The 22,724-nt window shown below is 44.1% G+C and overlaps 2 protein-coding genes across 3 annotated transcripts in view; both read left to right on the top strand.

Moving 5' to 3' along the window:
* GEMIN8 (gem nuclear organelle associated protein 8) overlaps nt 1-277 on the top strand; it is a 35,676-nt gene extending 35,399 nt beyond the window's left edge. The window contains exon 6 of the mRNA XM_054271683.1: nt 96-277. Coding sequence (XP_054127658.1) covers nt 96-207 — 112 coding nt within the window. The 3' untranslated portion in view covers nt 208-277. The remainder of the gene's footprint in view (nt 1-95) is intronic.
* An 8,481-nt stretch (nt 278-8,758) lies between these two features.
* GPM6B (glycoprotein M6B) overlaps nt 8,759-22,724 on the top strand; it is a 106,553-nt gene continuing 92,587 nt past the window's right edge. The window contains exon 1 of one of the 2 annotated variants that reach the window (XM_054271476.1): nt 8,759-8,942. In XM_054271476.1, coding sequence (XP_054127451.1) covers nt 8,939-8,942 — 4 coding nt within the window. In that variant the 5' untranslated portion in view covers nt 8,759-8,938. Of the gene's footprint in view, nt 8,943-9,174; nt 9,245-22,724 lie in introns of those variants that run through there. The other variant, XM_054271473.1, reaches the window with a different exon arrangement.

Below are 22,724 nucleotides of genomic sequence, written 5' to 3'. Positions count from 1 at the left end.
GCAACTGTGATCTATTACCACCCAGCAGATGAGGACGTTGCTAAGGCAGTTTCTCAGTGTAAGAATGATTTTATCTCTTTTTTCTCTCTTTTCAGCCCTCTTGGCCAGCTGGCATCCCGTTTTTTCCTTTTCCAGCAGGCATTGGTTCAGTTTGGCGTGATCCTTCAGAGTGGGAGCAGCAGCCTATTTAGAGCTTCAAACACATAAAGACTGACTGGCTGGAACCCCAGAGAACAACCTAGCAAGAGGCTGATGAGGGCACTCAGCCAGACCATCTCTGAAACACTATTGTTAAAAGAACCTGATGTGCATGTTAAGTAAACATCAAATATGCAAAACCCAGTACATGTAACTTGCAGATAATAGCATAAGGTAATGGGCCCTATCTCCAAATAAATAATAGCACCCTCATAACCACAGGCAGTTTCAATATTTTCTGTTCACTTTCAATGCCCTCGGGATGGGTCATATCTATAACACAATAAAACTCCCCCAGGCTCCAGCAGGAGCTGGATTTAGTATTAAACCCTGGGTGAAATGAGGGAAAGAAATTTCTCTTGCACACAAACAGGCAAAAGCTCTAGAATAAATGTGATCCAGGAAGTTATTATATAAAGGCATTGATAATTTCATTTGCATATAAAATAATAACAAGAACGGAAGCTAAATTATCCCATATATACAGAAACCCTGGGTGTTCAGGATTGGCTATTCATTATTCTCTTGTCATATAAAGCAATTCAGTCTGCAGCTGCATTTCTCTTACAAATCCAATTCAATCAAGAGAACCGAAACATCATTAGCAAACCCACTGATTTATCCACCAGTAAAGTGCTGATACAGGCCTCTGTTCCTGCTGCTAATAAATTTTCTGCATAGCAGTGTTGGCTCTCTCTAGGGATCTCCCATTATTCTAATGACTACAGATTTCAAACTTAACCACTGGAATTTTTCAACCTGAAAGTCTATAACGGTAGGGTTCAAAACCTGTGGGAGTCATAGGAAAGAAGGGACATGAGCCAAACCATCCAGTTGCCTCAGAGATGTGTCTAGGTGGAACTGCAGATAGAGCAGCACCTGGTGCCTGAGAAAATTGCTGTAGTAGGACCTTTTTTTTCCCCCTTTCTGAAAGACATTGTCTCCTGTTTTGCTCATCACTTCTATTTCCCTCAGTGGGCTTGCCTGCAGAGCTTTGCCTCCCTCTCTGCACCTTTCCCTGGCTCCTGCTTGGTTTGTTGCCTTAATTGCCAGCCCGCCAGGCTCATTTACCTGTGCCTCGACCTCTGTTCTCCTACAGAACTGCAGGAAATGCTCTGATAACCCCTGGTGGATGTCGTCTCTGGCTCCTCCTCCACACCTCTGAGCTCACCACAGCATCACCTTGTTGATATTTCATATGCATGAGCCCTTACACACTCCTTCAAGGCCTGGGATGCACTGCTGCTTCCTTTCCAAGGTGGTTTCAAACAGTGTCACTTCTAACAGCCCAACGGGTGTTTGAAGTAATGTTGTCTTTTGGGAATAATTCTACAAGGGACACTTTCTGTAGCTTCTGTAACAGCCTTGGGTCATTTTGTCTGCCAGGTTCTTGTGATGTTTGGTTTGCCTGTGGCCCTTTCATCTTTTAACACAAAGAAGCTATTTCCTTGGAATATTGGATGGCAGAATTAATGTTCTAGGCTATCTGGCAGTTACAAAACACTCGTGTTCAGCCTGAACTTTATTAAAAGAAGTACAAAAAGTAAGAATCCAGATTCACCTATGACAGTATAATGTGTTTAATATAGCGTTAATAAAAAGTTTTATTACATTCCTCACTTGGAATATTATTTTTCTATTTGCTGAACATGATATCCAGGAGAACAAGAATCAAATAACAAGAGTTTTTAAAAAGTGTTCTTTATTTTAAAAACACAGGCACTCCTATCTATCTTATGTATGCTATAAATAAAGGATAAAATTATTATCAATGTAAGATACTTGACACTTTCATTTACTTTTTTATCTCTCCTAATTGAAGAATGGATACCTATAGGTGACCAATGTGTTCTGCTTTTATGTTTTAATCATGTATTTGTGCATCTGCAAAAAATTAGGAGGAGAATTCTCTTGTTTAGAATAGGTGTTTGGATTTTTTTTTAAGAAAAAACCACTAGGTTTATTAGTTTAGGGAATGAGAAGTTACATTAATCTTCCAAACTCAACATTTAATATCAAAATGTCATCTTGTTATTTTTCAAGTTCCTCTGTTTCATTTATCAGGTTGGGCTTTCTGGGACGCTCTCGCTCATCTGACCAGAGTGGCTTGAGCTTTTTTATTCCTGAGTGTCACATTTCTGGCAGGTCTAATGTGTTTGGCTTCCTGTGAAGTCAGAAGGAGGTCAGAAGCATTTCCATGATGTCAGCAGATCTGAAGCCACACCTTCCTCCCAAAACCACATCTCACAGAGCCAATGGAGGATGTTGTGTTTAGAGCTGCTTCTGTTACCTCCCAGTGAAAAACCTGCAGGGCTGTGCCAGCTCCTGTATCTCCCCCAGCCAGGACACCCATCCTCTGCAGCCTGTTGGCACTGTGGGCACAGCAGGGATGTTACATTATTGCTGGCTAATGGAGTCTTTCCCATCTTTCCTCCAACACATCACATTTTTGCCACAAACCACAGCTCTGGGTAAAGCCACTTGCCAGAACTGCACTGTGCAAAGCAGGAAGAGCAGTACAGAAGCAATAAAAGATACTGTGTGTGGGGAGGGAAAATCCCAACACAAAACCCAAACCAGCATTTTGGAATGTGTGTTGGTAAAAAAACTAAAGCTGAGTGGCCCTTTAGGAGAGAATTTAACTCAGCTTTGTGATACAGTTTAAGGCACCATTCACTTTTACAGAGCAGCGTTAAAACCTTCTGTAATCAGTTACGAGCTTGTACCTATTGGCAGAAGTAAAAAATGAAAACTAAAGTGAAATCAGCTGGCTGTTTCTCAGTCTCCACTGCCCAACAAAAGCAAGAAAGGTGTTAAAATGACTCCTGCAATTTTCCTCTCCAGTTTTTTGAGTTTGATTTTTCAGTTTGCAAAAAAGGCACCTGAGAATGTTCTTAAATGCTCTCTGTGCCTGCCATCAAAGGAATTTTCTACTTTGGAAAGAGAGAGAGAGCCTTGTCTCAAAACGTACTTTGCCAGGAATTCTGTCCTGATTAGGCTGCCTTGGAGCGTTTTCTTGGGAAGTTGCCATGCTGAAGTTGTTGGATGGCAGCCATGTGTTCAACACTCTCAAAATAAAGTCTTTTCCCTTAATTTGCAGTGCAATAGAAAACTGAGGTTAAACCTATTGATGCCACTGGAGGGTGGAGCTAACATACATATGTATGCAATTATTTTCAGAATATTGCAATGACTGCATATATGCTCACACAGAGGTTGCTCTGAAGTTGAATACTAATGTTCCTTGGGTGTGTATTTTGCCCCCCTCTCGTTTCTTCATTTGCAAATTATTCCACATTCAAATCTCCCCAGTGGTACTAATGAAAATGTTGGATAATCCATACATTTGAGTCAGCTCCCCCTAAAGACCCTAGGCTGGCCTCTCCAGCCCACATGATCATACCTCACAATAGGAACTCAGCAAAGCACTTCAGTAAGTGTTTATATCCAAGACTTCTAGACTGAACTCATCATCTCTGATCAATCTCAAGTGAATTTTTCAGCCCAAATGTTTTAGAATGAGGTATGTGGAAGAATGCCTTCATAGGATTATTGTATCATGATTCACATAGCAGGAGATAAGACTTTCCTCACTCTCACTAGGAGAAAGGGTTGTCAGCATTTCTACATTTCACAGATCCATTCAGGAGGATGAAATGAGACGGGCTGCACATGAAAGGAAAGGTTGTATCCACTTGTGGTTTATTCTGTATAACACTCATCTGTTTTCAGATTGTTGGTGCACTCATTCACTCTCAAGCTTTCTGCTCCATATAATGCTTTACTGAAACCACTCATGCTCTCTCAGACCACATTTCATTTCCTACATGGTTCCCTACCAGGTGTGGGTTATATATGTGGCATGCAGACAGAGAATGGCACAGAAGCAATTGTGTGTATCCAGAATAAAAACAGCTTATACCATGATACATGGTGCCCGCCCAGACCTGGATCTCTCAGGGACACTCACAGAATATCCTTGCACATAATTGAAAAATTCTGTGCTTATGTAGGGCTAAGTAAAAACAGAGATCCTAATCAATATATTAATCCTTTGTTTCCAATGATATCTCCTAATTTTTATGTGCCTCTAAACTCGCAAAGCAACACTGTTAATTCCACAATGAGTTCCACAAGGGATGTATGAAATAGAGATGAGTCTATCTTTTAACACTGAAGATGTATTTAGTACTCCATAATTAACACCAAAATGGTAATCACTAATTTTCAGATAAAATTAACTGTGGTGCATTGGGAAAAAATATGCATTTTGTTGAATATATAATTATATATTTTTCAAAGCAATCACTGCTTATATTTCCATATTGAGAAACAGTTGTTAGAAATGTGACCTACTTGGTAATAAGAAGCAGTTTTCATTTTGAATACTATTTATTTCTTATACTGTCATACCTGAATGTTAAATTCCAGGAGGGGTACCTACATGTTGGCTAAACTGCATCAAATTACTTCTCATTTTTTGTCTTTCCCTTTCTCTTTTTTCCCCCTGGACTAAACAGTGCCAATGATCTGAACCATTTTGTTCAACATTTTGCAGTGACAGCTCTCTGCAGTGAGCACCAAAAAGTAGTTTTGGTAGCAGCAGTTGGAGTCTACAGTGGATCAGCTTCACATAACAGGTACAAAAGACAGAGAAGAGCATGAGTCATTCCCCTTGATGCACCTCAAGTTGCTGAGAGGTGACCACACAGGTCACCTCTCCTTTACACACAGATATAAAGTGCACAAAGTGTACAAAGGGATCCAGCTGACACCTTATTTCTCTTTAACATCCACGGCCTCTGTGAACAGAAGATCACATGGGAGAGAAAAACCACAGTGTGCCTCAACTGCACATGGAATCACAGAAGCTCAGTACAGAGAGGATGGCTGAACCCCCCTTGAGAAAGGCCTCAGAGAACACTCACTGCAACTAAAACCAGTTTTTATCACTTCTGATTTCCCTAAAGCTAAAATACATTTGTGTTAACATTCAGAAGGAGGCTGTTTTATGGGTCCCTGATTTTATTAGGTTTTGGAAATCTGCAGGATTTTTGCAAAAGCAAAGTAGCACCCCATACACTCACTCTAATCCTCTGGAAAGTGGCCATGACTGCTGCCCACTGACACTGCCTGTGCAGTAGTCAGAGGAAGGAATATCATGTTTAACCATTAGCTTCACTCTTAGCAGAGGGAGCCATGGATAGAGCCTCACATACAGCTGATGTGGGAGCTGAGAACCCACTGAAACACACAACCCATTAGCACACATTTTTATTAAACCACTATCTTTAATGCACCAGAATGTTTAGTCAAAGCTGAAACATTAAGTGGAAACACACTGCCTTTGATTCAGTTTTTAACTGGGAAGGTTTCCTACCTAGGGCAATCTGTCTAGTTAGACAGCCTGAGGAAAGAGTGGGAGTGGGAAACAGAGACAAACAGGTAGGAGCAGCTATCACACCATTCCATCCACAAAAAAGGGATTTGTTTCAGAGCTAGGATGTTCTGCAGTGGAGAAGTGGAGAAACAGATGGAGTCTGGTAAACTAAAACCACAAAAAAAGAATTCTGTGCAATGAGTCTTCCCTTAATCTAGAAATCTGTTTCACCACTAATTGCTGGAAATGGTTAAATACAGTAAAATATGATATTTCATACTGATGACATGCCTTCAGTTACAACTAGTGAGACCCCCCACATTCCATCTTGGCTCTTCTTGACTAATCTTGAGACTGAAGTTAAATCTGAACATCAAATGGCCTCCTTAAAACATCTCCAGAGAGGAACTTACTGCTCCAGAATCAGTTAGGAGGCAATCCAAGCATATTGCTACAGGGGATGAAGGTGTCTCTTGAAACCCCTGGTATCATGATGTTAGTATAAGGGTAACTGTGCGTATAGAAAAATGTTTGCAAGTTGTCACCTAAACTATGCAAAAGGTTTTAAGCACCCAATATAGACAATGACATTAATCAGTGCAGAATTCTAACCTTCTCTTTTGTGGATCAAATCTGCAACAGTCATTTTATAATCCTGTGATAAGAGATTGTTTGGATCAGTCTGGCTTCCAGCATCATTTACAGCAGGTCTGTATTCCTTCCTTACAGCTACCAGCTATGGCACCCAAGGGACATTCAAACAGGGAGACTTGCTGAAATGATGCACACTTCAGCCTTGGTCCTCTCTACATTGTGGGCTAGATACAAGAGTACAAGAGCAAGAGCATGGACCAAAATCCAGTCCTAAGCCTTTCCCAAACAGGGGAATACCTGTTTCTACATTCACCTTGGTTTTGAAATTAAATCCATTAGTTTCTATTCCTAACAGAAATTTCAAGTATTCCTGTCTCCTTGACCTCAATTGAATATTACAATGTAGTTTTGCTTAAGGAACCAAAACTTGTGTCAACTCCTCTCTCCACTTTTCAGAGACTTGGTACCTCTGTGAGTGGAAGTCACCCCTGACTGTGGAGCCATAACCAATATTTGGACAGCTGTTCTTTGCTTTACCCGTTGGAGAGAAAAATGACCAACATTTCTGAGAATGGCAGAAAGTGAGTCCCTCCTCTCCCTGCAAATGTGTTGATATGGACAACTTCTTCTGCACTCCTTTAGGAATATCTGCCTCATACTTCAGAGTAAGTGTGCTAACCCAGCCTGGACAGCACTGGCCAACTTCCCTTGAAGAACTCATCCTGTGGATTTCAGTGGAGTTACCCTTAAGTGCAAGCACAGTCAGAACTAAGGGGCATTTTTCAGCTGATTCTATTATAAATCAAGCAGTATGCTGTACCAACTTCAAAGAATATAAATTTCAACTAATTTTTATTTTTTAAAAAGAAACTAACTTACACCTTCACCAGCACATGGTGCCACACACAGTGGGATGCTCTTACCATTTGCCACTTGTTCCCTCCATATTTCAGTACTATTTAGTGCCACTCTAGTTAAGGGTCATGTGCTATTTCCATAATTAATCTAATTTTTCAAAGGTGCATGGCTCATCTACTTTAATTCCCAGTGGGGTCTGGAAGCAGCTTGCTAGTGATCAGCTTAGCTATGATTTTTTTTATCCTTATAAAATGGCTTACTCCATCAATCCACTTATTGCCTGTTAGAGGAGAGGCATTTACTCCCTGATCCCATGGTGCTTGCATGGTGTTGAGCTCACAGACCTTACTGGAAAAACATATATGTTCATTAATCAATGCAAAAGCCTCAGATCATTTTGGCCCAGGAGATTGTGATTATTTTTTTTTTTTTTGTTAATGGAAAAGAAACCACACATTAACATTGCAACTTTAATAATGAGTGCACACACTATTTTGGGAGCAGGGGTCTGAATTTCCGAAGTATGAACTAATTTCCCTAAAAATTAGTGTTCACACTTCTGTCACTCTTTTGCTTTTGAACATTATTAATATGTTCTTAAGCAATCGATCTCAATTTGAGGTGGAAAATATTGTTACATAATTGAATAGATTGATGTGTTAATGATCATAGGAGGAAATGAAATATTTCCTTACACTGCGCATAAATAACAGAAGATCAGTGTATTATTATTGTGGCAAAGACAAAGGAAATGCATGCCAAGTACCCAGTTAATGTAAATCAGCACAATCTGATTGATATTAGTCACTGTAGATGCACTTATTCTGTCTAAAGCACGGACCTTTGCAACTGAAGCAATCAAATTGCTCTAATGGTAAAAATCCAATTCAGGAAAACAACTAAACTGAAAAAGCTGACTTTGGCACTCTTTTCCATACGTGTCTTCAGTGTGTGTGAAGGATCACTCCTGCGTGATCCTCACTGTTATTTTACCTCCAGCATCTCTAGATATGGGTAAGGGGCTACAGGTAATCTCCTAAGGGAGAGGCCACCCATATGCCCCGGAACTACCTGGTCTGTTACTTCCAGGGTCCCATTCACCGAATTTTCCCAAAGCCAAGACACATTCCTCGCCGTGCCTAAGGAGTGGCAGAGTCCCTGCGCGCACCGTCCCGGCGGTGTGGCTGGAACGCGCTCAGGTGGAGCTCCCGCAGTGCTGCGTGACGCTGGGAGCGGCATGAGGCGCTTCCGAAGGGGCTGTGAAGATAAGGATCACATTGCTGAGCACGGGTACGGACAGTAATGACTGAAATGATGTTGTGTTTGAGCACACAGCGCCCTTGCCATTGTCACAGAGGAACAATAGGGGGCAGGTGCCTCTGAAGGTCAAGGGTGCCCGCAGCTCAGGTTCCCAAGGTTTCCCAGGCGAGAGGGTCAGGGGTCCTGCCTGCCCGCGGCGCGGCGGCTCGTCTCTGGCAGCCACCGAGGAGGGGGGATGTCACACTGGAGGAGGACGGGGATGTCACACTCGAGGAGGACGGGAATGTCACGCAGGAGGAGGACGGGGACGGGCGGAACCGAGCCCGACCCCCGGGCGGGGCGGCGGCCGCGGGGGGGCGCTGTGCCCGCTGCCCCGCTCGGCCGGGCCGGGCCGGGCCCCTGGAGCGGCGTAGGCGGGGCCGCCCCGCCCCTCCCGCCCCTCAGCCCCTCCCGCCCCTCGCTCCCGCCGCTCCCGCCGCAGGCGAGCCCAGCCGAGCCCGCCACTGCGAGAGCTGCGGCCGCTGCCCTCCGCCTGCCCGCTCACCCGGCACAGCCCAGCACAGCCCGGCACGGCACAGCCCGGCCCGGCCCGGCACAGCGAGCCCCTGCCCTGCGCCCCCCGCACCGCCCGTTCCACGCGAGCCTGCCATGGGTAAGCGAGCGCGGCTGCGGCAGAGCCCGCGCCCCGGCCCGCAGGGCAGCCGCGGCTGCGGGAGGGTGGGCGCGGGGCAGGTGCGGGGCAGCCCCGGCGGGGGCAGCGGCAGCGGAGCCGCCTGTTGAGCGCCCCGGCGGCGCGGGGAGGGGGAGCGGCCGCCCCTCCGCCCGCCTCGCTCGGCGCCGCTGCCGCAGGAACTCCGTGCAGGGAGCGGGAGCGGGGACGGGCGCAGGGACACCCTGTCCGGCGGAACAACGGGACCTTGCTCGCCAGCTGCAGAGCGCTCCCTTCCTCTGAAAGTAAATCATTGATGTGGGTGATGATGATGATAACAATGCAGAATGCGGGATCTGTAGTTTCGGAGGCGGTTGTACGCAGCCGGCCGGAGCTCCTGCATCCCGTGGTCCATCCCTGAGAAGCCGAGGAAGGGGCGCGCTCTGGGGGCAGGGGCGGCCGGAGCGTGCCCGGGGCTCTCCGCGGGTCTCGGTGCCGCCGCCCGGCGCTAGGGGCTGGCTCGGTGTCCCCTCGGCATAGGGCGGAGCGGGGGGCGCAGCCCCTCTTCGCCGGACACCGTCCCCAGAGGTGCGGGTCAGCTTTTGCGGGGCCGTGAAGTTTGGTCAGGAGGGGGAATGGCCTCGGGCCACAGGCGGGAGAGTGGAGGGGCAGTGCTGAGCGCTCCCGTGTGCCGGGCGTGATGCAGTTGTTAGGTGTGAGCGCTGGGGAATCCTGCGGGCCATTGGGACAACGTGCTGCGCTGTTCCCTCGGCTGCGCTGGGTGGAAAGTGGCAACTTTTGTTCCCAAACTTACGGGGAGGGAACGTGCGTGAGTGTGTTAACAGGAGCAGAAATGGAGCCCTAGGGAGGGAGAGATCCGTAGTGCACATGGGTCCGTGGGCAGCCAGCGCTCACCTTCAGCACTCCCATCCTTTCAGCGTGGCTCTTCAGTATATGGGCTGCTTCCCGCGAGCTCTCTTTCAACCAACAATACATCCAAATTAATTAAGCAGTAGTGAAAGTTAGGAGGTTTGGAGAAAGGAAAGATAAAAAAATACAGCTGTCTTTGGTCTGGTTTGCCACTGGCATATTATTGCTGAGAGGTTGCAACTGCTAAAACAGAGCTATCAGTGCGTGCCCGAGTGTTAATATGCACATACTGATGCTGGCGCTCTCTCTGGTTTTAATTAAGAAGAAAAAAATTAATTACTCAGCCAAAGCTAAAGGAAGCTGACGGAATTCCTATGGCTGCTACTTTGTTAAATTAATTCGCATCACCTAATTCCCTAATTTCTAAATGCTTATTAACTGGTTTGTTCCCTAGCTTAGTGAAGATCAGACTCCTCTAGCATTAATGTCTTTTTACTAAGCTTTTTAGAAGTTTTCTACACCCCTTTTAGTACACAGTAAAGTACTGATTCCTGTAGCCTCAGCAGCTCTGATGGTTGAAACAAACCAACCAGCTGTATTAGCAGCATGAAAAACTTTATTTTTTGTGTCCATATTCTGATACTCATTTTTTAGACTATTGTTTTCCTGTGTGAACTTTTGATATTAAATGAAACTGCAAAGTGGACAGCCTCTCCTCTTGTCTACATCTTACTATCTTCTTCCTAACTTACACTTTTACTGGCATGGGCTGATGTCCAATAAATCTTGGAATAGGGAGGGAAGAAGGATAGAAACAAAGGAATGTTTTTACTGCCTTATTAAGGGAAGAGTATTGATTTCCATGTAAAATTGTTCTTAAATGCCTTTGCTGCTAAGTGTATGAAATTGGTTTTCCTTCAGTGAATTAAGCTATTAGCAGTTTGAAATCAAAACACTGTTTTAAATCTTCGTGAGTGATTCATCTTAAGAAGAAGCCCATCTTTATTTCAGTCGTAATAATCTTAAAAACCCACTAAAGTTAATCTTGCACATTGTGAGACTGCAACAGTGTGTGAAGTATATAATTTATGTCCATATAGAAGGTGTTGTCCTGAATGTAGCAGTTGGGAAAAGGGGAGTGAAGACAAGAAAACTTTTCTTGAACATTTTGCTCATAATGATGATAATAGCAACACAAAATCCCAAGGTCTGCCGACTTCTTTGCTTAGGAGCATTGTTGGATGACCAAGCTGTGCCTGAGTTAATGGCGGTTTGGTCAGTCAGGAGAGGGGACTTGGAGCAGAAATTTCATATGAAGTACTTCAAAACGAAGTCACAAAAAGAAGCCTTTGTCAGCTGGTGATCCAGTCCCCCATGAATACAACGTTTTGTTTCTGTCATTGCATAACTGTTGCCTTGGCATTAGGTGGACGGAGGCTGATGTGATTGTCTCACCAGGCCTCGTGTGGAGCCCCAGCGCTGTTGCTGAGCGTCCTGGCCTGATGGCAGGGATGGGTTGGACTGCCTCTCATTAAGGCAGTTTGAGTTGTCCTTGCTCACACAAAACTTTTGTGTGGGACTGGCTTACCCAGGCTGGTTTTTTGTTTTCCTTTTTGGAGGCTGAGTGCTCTCTGCAGCCATTATTGTTCTTTGGGCTTTTGGCTCCCTCAGCACTTCTGAAACTTGGGCTCCCTATTGCCAGCACTGGCTGGATGGAGGGTCCTCAGGAATGACCAGTGCATTGCTTTGTGCATCTCCTGTGAGAATTCCCACCCATGGGCATCCTACATTGTGGCACACACTCTCTAAAACATAGTGTTTCACTTAGAAAGTGGAGAAGGGGGGCTGTTATTTTACAAAATGAACAAAAAAATGCGGAAAGTTTTGGTTCCTAAAAGTTTGAAAAGCATGATACAACATCATTTCTTGGGAACTGTGTGTTTTCGTAATTTTACGCTTTTTCTTCTTTGTATTCTCTAAGTTGTTGCTTTTTACTTAAAAGAAAAAAAAAGTGGCTGGAGCAGTGTGGGTATATATATTATATTTGGGTTGGTTGGTTTTTGGAAAAGAAATATTGAGGAGAACACTGCAGACAGAGGATGAAGTTTTGCCTGTCTTTATGTGGGTTCTAGTCCTGTTTCTTTGAAGTCCCCTTGCAGGAACTGCTGCCTTGTGGCACCTAAAGGCCTGGGAATTCCCAGAGGTGTCACACTGGGACCATCTCCTGTCCTTCACACCTTCTCCAGCCCATCCAGCTCCATCAGCAGTACTTGCTCTGTGTCCCTGCAGTTCCTCCCTGCATCCCAGAGCAGACCATCCCTTTCTTGTAGGCATTATCTTCAGGAGTTCCAGCTTAGGGGCTGTTGCCACCCGGGGAAATGGTCCTTGCTTTTACACTAAATGTGTCTGAGGTAGGTTCAAATATTCCCTGAACCAGGCTTTCTTCTTATAAACAGCTGGGGGCAAGTCCTGAAAGAGACTCAGTCTACTTTCTTTCTATTCAGCTATACATTTCATTCAGTTAGGAACTGAAATCTTTAGTGTCTAACATTAATAGTAAAATCTGATTAGCTTTGGTCATTAAGGGTGGCTGGATTTCAATTGCCAAGTGGTGTAGTCCATATTTTCTTAAATCATACACCTCTTAAACATATTTAACCTTATTCTTATTAAAAGAAAAGAAACTAGTGTTCAATTTGTCTTCTCATAAAACCTGTGAAGTACAAAATTTTGTACTGCTGCCCTTCCTCTATCTCCACAGCACATGTTTGTGCTGTTAAAAGGTACTTAATTTGCCTTCTTACTGTAATCCTTTTTGTCTGAGGAGGGATGGAGGAGAAAATGTTGTGTATCCTAAACAATCTGTGTTTTCACTATATTTACAGGTTCTTCCTCATCCTCTCTGTTTAAGTGCATGGTTCTGTAATACAGGATATCCTTCATCCTGTGTGTTAATTCTGTGTCTGATAGATCTTGAATTGTTACATTTCAGAAAAACATACCGAATGATAAATTGCATCCCTGGGAGGTCTGAACTGTCAGTGCCTGATTGTCTGTCTTTTTCAGAGTGTTTATGGAATTTGTAAAACCAGTTGAAGTCTCCAGGTGTCTTCTAATCATAGCATATTTTGGTTTGAGCTTTAAAGATCAAATTAATCCAACCCCTCTGCTATGTGCAGGGACATCTTTTCACTTGCTCAAAGCCCTGCCTAGCCTGATCTTGAACACTTCCATGGAAGGAGCATCCAGGGATTGGGCATCCACAACTTCTCTGAACAATATTTAGTAATATTTAAAGTCCTTACTCCAAAAAAATAAGTCCACTGTCCACTTCAAGATAAGGTGAAAAAACCCTTGAAACCAAACCCAGTGAAGCCCTCTTCCTGGTATCTCTTTTTATTCCTCATACTGCAGTATCACGTTATCTGAGTGGTGCACGTTTTCATTAGCAAGGATTTTCTTTTCTCTGAGGTGCACAGTTGTTGAAGGCAGATGCAAAATAACTCCTCTTATTGTATTTCCACTGATAGTTTTTGGTTAGAAATGTGTTGTTGTCTTTTCAGAAGTGGGAGAGCATTGTATCCAGTGACATTCCCCCGAAGCAGAGCATTTGCTGAGGGAGCTGCTGTGCATTGCTGCGTTACCTTGTTCCCCACAATGGCTGCTCTTCCCACTGATGGATTTCTCTTGTTCGACCTCCCCCACGGTCACCCCAGCTGTGTGTGCCCTTTGCTTTCCCCAGACATGCACACAGCTGGTCCCCACGAGTGGCTGCCCCACAGCACCTTGCCCCTGTGTGCAGCTCCTTGTGCCATTCCCACTGAGTGCTTGCACGGAGCCATGGGAGCTGCCTTCCTCGAGCCCACCCGGGAAAAATTCCATCTCTTGGTGGCCCCACAGTGTTCATGTTGTGGAAGGTGATGGAGCACGTGGCATCTCGCTGGGGTACCAGTGAGGTGTGTGGTGAGACATTTGGGAGGTCATTTTCCAGGGTTTGCTTAAGCACGCTTGTGGCTGCATTGGTTTGATAGAAACCAAGATTCTTTTCTGTTCTTCTGGCTGGTTCCTTAAAATCCATTTGTGTACAAGTGCCTCTGGGTTTGCACTGGTGTGAGCAAATGTAAGGAAAGGTAGTTTAGTTTCTGTGTGGAGCATCAAAGGTGGTTGTATTCAGGTGATGGGTCCCAGCTGAGCCTGCAGCTTCTCTCTGTAGAGGTGCAGAATCCTGTGCAGGGAGGATTACTGGACCAATACTCACAGTGGTCAAAGGGCAAAACAGAGCCCATCGCATCCATCTCATAAGTTGGCTTCTTCCAGGTCATGTGCAATGTAGCCTGTGGCCCAAAGGAAGCAAACTTGGCTTGACAGTACCCAGAGAGGAATCCACATCTCCTGATCCTTTTCTATCATTTATTCTGCAGGCAGGTGTGAATTTGAGATAGCTCTGGTGCAGGGACAGCTGTGCCAGTCCAAATCCTGTCACCAAATCCTGTCACTCCCCCCCCCCCCCCCGTAGGGACAGTGGGCGTCAGTGGAGATGTCACCATTCAGTGTAACAAGTAGGTAGCGTCCTGTGTACCTACCACTTAATTCTCAGCTGTTTGTTGCTTTCTATTGCTGCTCTGTCTTGGTGCTTTGGCAGTCTTCCTCTCCATAATTATTTGTCTCTTGGGTTTTAGGCTCAAAAGCTTGCATGGGGAGTTGTGGCTTGGGAAACATTTACAAGCAACACAAAGAGCTGTGAGAATTCAACATCTTTTGTTCTCCCTGGTTTTGGAGCTCTTTGATGAGCAGCAAATTTCAAAATGTGAATGGAGCTTATGTTTCATTAACAGAAGGATGTGCCAGCCACAGAGCTATCAATAGATACAAACCTCAGTGCCTTTCTCTGCATCACTTTTGGGCATATTTGTGTTATGCTTTGATAGTTGTGTGTATGTCACACTTGGAAATTGTAGCCTAGAATTATATGTACAGAGAAGAACTTTCAGAAATGTACTTTAATATTTGGGATTTTTTAGAATTTTTTTTTTCCTGTGGGGAGATGTTGAAAAGGACTGTGGTTCAGAGCTAGCTGGGACTTGGGTCATGAGCAAGACTGGATTTCATGAATAGATTTGGAGTATCCAATGTAAGATACAACCTTCATAATTTTGTTTGGGTTTTTTTTTAATGTCTGTTAAGTGCATAGAGCAATCGTTGCATATTGCAGCCTAAAGCCCTTGTCTTTGAATACACTCCTTCAATGCCAGTGGAAATACAAGAATTGCCCTGGTGTAAACCATACATAAATCAGAGCTGGATTGCACTGAAAGCAAACAGGGCAAAAGTTTTGCAGGAGTAAGGAAGCAGCTGGCTTGCCTTGCAGGTAGGTGCTGGTTTGTGGATAAACAGGACACCTTGTGTTACAATGCAGCTGCTCAGGAGATCCAAACCCAGAGTAAATGATGGGAGTTCAGCCAGAGGAGGTTTATGTTTTGAGTAGTGTGCTGGTTATCTCAGTATTGGAAACACACCCTTGGGTTTATTGGTTGTTTTGCTGAGCTGGGGCAGTGGAGCCAGCCCTGCTGGGTAACTGGGGAGGAATCTGTCTGCCCCAGGCTGCCTGCAAGGCACAGCTGACTGGCACTCCCCAGTGTCTGGCTTTACCCTTTAGTCTGTGTTTTTGCCAGCTTACATGCTAACAGATTCATTGAGGCTTGTCATCCTAATGCTGAGTGTGTATCAGGGGAGCTGCTGGGTGCAGGTGAGCACTGCTTGCCTGCAGTCACCTGCTGACACCCTTTGACACCCTTTGGGAGCCCACTTGGCTGCTGTTGGGTCTTAGCTATCACTTCAAGAGAGATTTCACATGCTTTTTTAATTCTGTGACTTGATATGTGTTTTCTGACTGGGCACAAATGTTTCATAGCATAAGGCAGTGCTTTCATCAACTTAAGAAATCTTAAAAAGAAGTCTTAAGTTCAAGGTTCTGCAAAATTCTGTAAGGATTTTCTGGAATGGAGTCCTTGGCACACACCATGCCAACAAACACCATGCAAGTCTGAACTAGTGCAGAACACTGGCTGGATCTTCAATGCTTTTTTGTAAATTCTTTACTAAAGTAGTTTTCATTTTCTTGTTCTCTATGTTTTCTGTATCCTATATTTGTAGCTTTTTTTTCCTTGATTTTTTTTTTGAAGGAATAACTTTTGCAAGGTTTTAAGTGATTGCTACTTGTGTCTAAACTTATGCTTTTGTTACCAAAACTGTGTTGACATAAATGTCCCAAACAAAAGCGTAAAATGAGTTTTTGTATTTGTTAAGCACACAGCTGAAAATAAGTCTGCCACATGGAACTTCCCTTGTGGGAAATTAAATGCTTTTCTTGAGCTGTTTAGGCATGCATTTAAAAAAAAAACTAGTCATGAGGAAATAGGGATGTCTAGTGGGAGTATTTTGGAGTTCTTTTGGTGCAAGCACAGGGATCTGCTCCAGCACATCTGTCAAGAACCCGGAACTTGCAAGGTGTGAAAACAAGAACACTTAATGCAACATCTGCTCGTGCTCTGTGACGGGCACAGGTACAAAAGCCTTGAAATCTCGGAGATATTTGTCATGCCATGTCAAGGGATGTAACAGAATCCAGTCCATACAATGGTCTGTTTCTGCCTGCTCTCCAGCCAGAGAAGTTATTAGGTACTAAAGCTGATAACAGTTACACTGAGCCAAAGTTTTGCATAAGCCAATGCAAGGAATGCAGTGCAGAGGGGGCTTTGCTATGTGTGGCTGATGTAGCCTGAGTTAGTAATTATTTCCCTTATGCAATGTGTACCTTCACTTCATAGACATTTCCCCCATCCTGTGCTGAAATTGAAGTGGTGATTTCTCATGCTTGGTAGTTGTCTGATGAAAATCCCCCAATTCAGATTATGCCTGGAGACTTTAAGAAAAAATATGTGGAATAAAAAATATCCAGTAAAGTAATATTTGCTGGGTTGAGCCTGCAATTTTTTGTCTCTCCCTTTAAATTATTTTTAAACAGTTTGAAAATACCTGTTTTTCTCCTCACGCTTTACTAGGAGAAGCATACAATAAATGCTTAATCTTAAACCTTCTCCTGAAATTCTTGGACATTTTTCATGTTATCTTGTTATTTGCCACTGATATGCTTGCAACACCAAGCTTGAGAAATTGCTGTAATCTACCACATACTAAATTCCTCTTATTCCTCAGTAGAAACCTCAGAAAAGAAAAAAAACCAAACAAAAAAAAAAAAAAAAAAAAAAAAAAAACCAGAATAAGGAAGGAGTAAAAAAACCTCTTGAAAACGTTGATTTAAAGTAGCTGTGGCAGACTGAAGGTAGGTATTTGAGGAGTGGGTGGAACTGAAACAAAACACAAATGAGGCAGCAGCACGACTCAAGACTCAATTAGTTTCATCCTTAAACAGTCTGCAGATTTCATTAAAATGATTTTATTTTCCTGTAAAACTTTATTTGTGGATTTTTTGATGTTTCCTATGGCTGTCATTATAGAATCTGCTGAATGTTTTCCCATAACCATCAGATTTCCAGCTTGTCCAGGTTAGGCTCTTTCCATTATCCTCGCAGAGAGGAAGTGCTGGATATCATGGTCAAACCTTGTTCCTTCCTTCCCTCCCTCCAGGCTGTTTTAGGTTTGTGGGCAGGGATGTGTGTGGGTAGATAGTTCCCTAAGCCCCTCATTCCTGTTGGCATTTGATCCTCCACTGAAGACTTTCCATGAAGCGACATCCAGAAGCGCTTGCTGGTTTTCACACATGGTAGGTGAGCACAGCTGTGACTGGCGTGTGCTTCCAAGTAAGTGGTGTACCTCTCTGAGAAACAGAAAACAGGAGAGACTTTAAAAGAAACAGCTTTAAAATAAACAAAAAGTCAAGAGCTTTCTTAAAGCAAAATTAAGTGCCTTACTGGGGGAGAGGTTTGAGTCTTAGATTTCTATTTCCACAGTAACAAAAAGGCATGGTACATGTGGAATATTAAGTGTTGCTGCCAAGGCTAATGGAAATGTCCCAGCTGCTGTTAAAACCTGACATATAACTGTGTTAATTACTGCACACTGAGTCTTCCGTTCCTATAAGAACATGCAAAAAAAAAAGGTTCAGGAAAATGCCAGGGTGGTTACAGTCAGCACTAGTTACTTGTCCTCCTTACAAAAATGCATTTAGTTGATAAAAATGCTTTGTTTCATGTTTGATTAGTTGATCTTAGATAGCACTGGTATTTTTTTGGCTGTAGAGATACCTGCAAAATTGGTCAGTGTGATGGCTGTAGAACAGCTATCTACTTTCTGAAGATTACCTACCCTTTTAGAAAGAACTATGTTCAAAGTGGTTAGAGAATTGGAAATGTTCCTTATTTGCCAGAGTTGTTAGGGTTTAGCTGAGGGATGAGAATGGAAACAAAACCCGAGTTTCTGTTGAGAAGAACCCAAAGAAACCCCACCAGTTACTTGGAAGTGTAGCATCCTTGTTCATTAGTTGTTCTCTGGCCTGCTGACAGGGCTCTCTGTGCAGGACTCCTGAGAAGAGACTGATGGGGATGTCCTGGTTTTGTCCAGTATTTTCTGGTCTTTCTTTGGTATTTTCTTTGCAGTAGCCATGAGGGGGCAGAGCCTGGAGATGTGTGGGTACATCTGGGTTGCTGTTCTATACCACCCATATCATTGCCAGGGATGGAAGGAAGGGACTCCAGCTCACAGCTCACGGGAAGAACATGGGCATGGCTTTTGGGGTGGGGAAATTTGACATGAGGAGGGTGTCTGCCACTGTTTTTCACTTGGTGAGCATTTTTGCCTGTAATTCACCTTCTCTTTATACACTTCTTTTATTAGTGTTGTTACTGGTACTGTTCCTTTTCTTATCTTGTTGCTCTTTCTAGTAATTTGTTCTTATCTCAACCCATAATCTCTTCCTTTTGTTTCCCACCAGAGTGGGGGAGGAGGAGGGAGGCTTGTTTTCTTTCTAGCGGGAGTGCTGTACTGGGGAGTGCCCTTCCTAAACCAGGACAGTGGACTTCATAAGATGACACAGAAGGGGAAAAGCAGTTCTCCGGCCAAAATGTGAGTTCCCAAAGCACTCCTTCATCTTTCCCATTGTATAAGGCAGGTTTATAAATTCAGAAAATCCCATCATGCTTGTTTAAGTTCTCGTCTAGTGTATTCCTTTTAAAAATACTTGGTCCTTAAAACTCTTGTTTTTTAGGGAAGAGACTGGTGAGATTAGTAGGAGGGAAGCATGCCTTTTTCCTTCCATATGTGTTGGTGAGCGTGACTGCTGTGCCCACTTCCCACATGGTCAGTAGTCTGTCTTCTTCTGCATGTGTGAAACATCCCTTATGTTGGCTGCTGTACCTTGTAAATAAAGTGTTTTCTATTGCCTTACTCAGAAAATATGTCATGCTTTTTGTTACATATGCTTCATTGCTCCGACATTTGAGCTTTGCATTTGCATGTGGTTCTTAGATCTCTATGGAGAGGGATTTATTCTCCCTATCCAAGTTTAAACATAGGAGAAAAATAATGGAATTGTAGGATGGTTTGGATTGGAAGGTGCCTTAACGATTATCCAGTTCCAATTCCCCTGCCGTGAGCAGGGACATCTTCCACTAGACCAGAGCTCCATCCAGCCTGGCATTGAACACTTCCAGGGATGGAGTATCCACAACTTCCTTGGAAGACCTGGTCTCACCACCCACACAGTAAAGAATTTCATCCTAGTATCTAATCTAAATCTGCCCTCTTTTCAGTTTAACCATTACCCTTGCCTGTCTCTACACTCCTTGGTAAAGGGTCCCTCCATATCTTTTCTGTAGGCTCCCTTCAGGTACTGGAAGGTGCTACAAGATCTCCCCAGACCTTCTCTTCTCCAAGCTGAACAGCCCCAGCTCTCTTGTTAGCGTTCAAAAACACATAATCACGGAGCGATTATATGCGGTGCTTTTTATTAAGAGCTCTGGGAATCGGGGTATATTCAACCCAAATCTGACTCCGACCATACATCCGAAATGATCATGTTTTATACTCTATCGTTACATAACTTTCATGTTAATTATTAAACTTATATTGTTCTATTGTATACATAAATTTAGCCCCTCTCTGAATTTCCAACATAGTTTCTCACTATTCTTCTTATGGTTATATAATAATTACATTTAATTACTAAACAATCATCACATCTAACAATTATATAATTTATCATACTGCTTACGCAGGTGCAGTTGATCTGGGAAAGCACAAAGCCTAACATTTTAGATTCTATCTTTAACTTTTTCCAGGGTTCCACTATCACTCTCAGCCTGTCTCCATAGGATCTGCAGCCCTCTGATCATCTCTGTAACCTCCTCTGGACCTGCTCCAAAGGGTCGATGTCCATCCTGTGTTGAGGGCACTGCAGCCCAGAGCTGGGTGCAGTGCTCCACCTGGGGTATCACACTGCCTGAGCAGAGGGGCCGACTTGCCTCCCTCAACCTGCTGGCCAGCCTGCTTTTGAGTCAGCACAGAGTACAGCTGGCTTTCTGGGCTGCAGTGCAAGTGCACACTGCTGGTTCAAAGTCACTTTTTCATCCACCAACAGCTCAGGTCATTCTTGGCAGAGCTGCTTCCAGTCCACTCATCACCTGGCCTGTGTGCATGGTTGAGATTGCCCTGACTCAGGTGCAGGACCTTACACTTGGCCTTGTTAAGCTGCCTTTATTTGCCATTTTAACGCTATTTCCTTGCGTCAGCCTAAATCACCGACATCACAGCAGTATCCCAGAATTTAATTTATCCTGAGCTGTTGCTTGTGGTCCCAGAGACATTCAGTACAGCCAGAAACATTTTGTGCACTCAGGTGACTTCCGCATCACGAGTGGGCTTGTAGCAGTGACCTGTGCTCTTCTGTGGCAGACACAGATGGAACTGTGACACTTGAAGCCATCAGGCTTGGCAGCTGTTGTGTGCCCTGCTTTGTCCTGAAGGGGACAGCTGGGGAGGGCACCCTGGTGACAGGGCTGCATCTCAGGCCTTCCACAGCACTTGGGATGTACTGTGCCTGTACTTCCTGCTAGCAGATACTGGCAATTAATTTAAAATCCTCCCCCTAGGTCATCATGACTTTAAGGAGCTTTTGCGCTTACTCAGAAACTGCCTTTCTTCTTGAGTGTGACCTGCCAAGGCAGCTGTGTTTCTCTTAAGCACTGTGTTTCTCTAAATGACACAAAACATGAAGCTTGAGAGGAGGAGATCGGGGTTCCAGCCCTTCTTAGCTGTGTAGTCACTGTCAGCGTCCCTTCTGTGGGAGACCAGAATGATCAGGAGATTTTGTGGCTGCAGGACAAAGTGTAGGCTGTGGCTTGGACATCTGTGATGCTTTCTGCAGTGGCTTTTGAGGAGGGTCCTCATATGGCCTTTCTGGGCTGGTGTGAAGGAAGACAAGCTTTCTTTTTTCTCCTGGTGTCTTTTTGTTGTTTGTTCTTTTATTTGTTTGTTTTATTAATGAGGTACAAAGGAAAATACACTTTTCAGGTGTAACAGTAACATTGTGTAAGAGGGTCCTCCTTGATTGTGTGGAGGCTGCTGACACACATCAGGCCCTGTGGAGTAGGTGTAATCAGAGGGTAATGGGAGTACCCTTGAATGTGCTATGGCACAAGTTGCAGAGTGTGGAAATCTGGCAGTGTTCTGCCCAGCTGTGTAGCTTCTCTCCTCTCAGGGTTATGTAGTAACCCAAATTTAACCTCTGTTCACATAATCCTAAACTGGCCATTAACTCAATCACACATGCAGACTTTTTCATTTCCAGTTTTGCTTGGGAATGCCAAATCTTCAGCCTCTTTTCATGAAGCTGTGTGTGGACTTACCTGCATTTGCCTGGTAGGAGTTTGCTCAAGAATACCTTCCCAAATGTTAGCCCCAGCAGACACGTGGAAGAGGCAGGGCAGCAGTTGCCAGCAAGCATCAGCACCATCTTTTGTTTCCCTCATAGCTATGGTGAGCCTGCATGTGAGAGCAGGAATGTATGCACTGGAGATGATTTAAGGAAATGTGCAGCACTGCATGCTAATTGATTGGGGTCATGGTACTCACAGGATAAGTGCAGCAGCTTCCTGCCTCCCAAGTGGTTCCTGTGCTTCTGATGTGAACCTCTTTGGCTCATGCCAAGAAAAAAAAAACTGTGTAGTAATTAAAATTAACCTGACCTGCTTTAGAGGAGCCTGGTTTGAATTAGGGCATGATTATTAAGTCTTGCAGTATTTGGCTTTGCTAAATCTTTCCCTTTTCTTGCACATCGTTCATTTCCTGCCATTCCATCAGCTCAGTGACTGGGGTGTATCTGTTTATATGAGACCCCTCATCTCATCTAAAGGAGGAGGAGGAGACCAAGGCTTGGCTAACACAAAGACAAGAAAGTCCCTTTCTGGGACTCTGTCAGGGCACAGGGTGGGTGACAGGGTCTCGTGCTGTCCCATCTGCAGAAAGCCAGCACTATGGGAGTAGAAAATGGAGAGTGAGAAGATAACTTTGTCTGCATAACTGACCTGAAAGCTGTTCTTCTCATGGGTGTTTAAATTAGTTAACATAATTGGAGTTTACTGCATTAAATCCAAGTCCTCTGAGCTTTAAGGGCATTGTCTTTTATATCTGTGTGTGGGAAATTCAAGGAAAGCAAGAGTGCAACAGAGTTTTAATCTCAAACCATGCAAGCTTCATCCATTTGAAGGCTCAAAGTCCCTTGCTTGTGATTTTTTTTCCCATGAGCTAGATGATGTGCCTATTTCTTCTTCATATGAAGATGACACCATTTTAATGTCTCTTCAAGCCCTCTTTGTTGGCTGGGTAATAGGTGAGCAGGAGTTTTCATTAAAAAATGCAGTAAGGCCTTTTTGAAAAGGAGCATTTTGCATCTGGTTGTCT

Source organism: Melozone crissalis, unplaced genomic scaffold, assembly GCF_028551555.1.
Source record: "Melozone crissalis strain CALT ecotype California unplaced genomic scaffold, PUWL_Pcris_2 ptg000013l_1, whole genome shotgun sequence".
Classification (NCBI taxonomy): domain Eukaryota; kingdom Metazoa; phylum Chordata; class Aves; order Passeriformes; family Passerellidae; genus Melozone; species Melozone crissalis.
The sequence above is the reverse complement of the archived record's forward strand: the minus strand, read 5'-3'. Positions and strand labels throughout refer to the sequence as shown.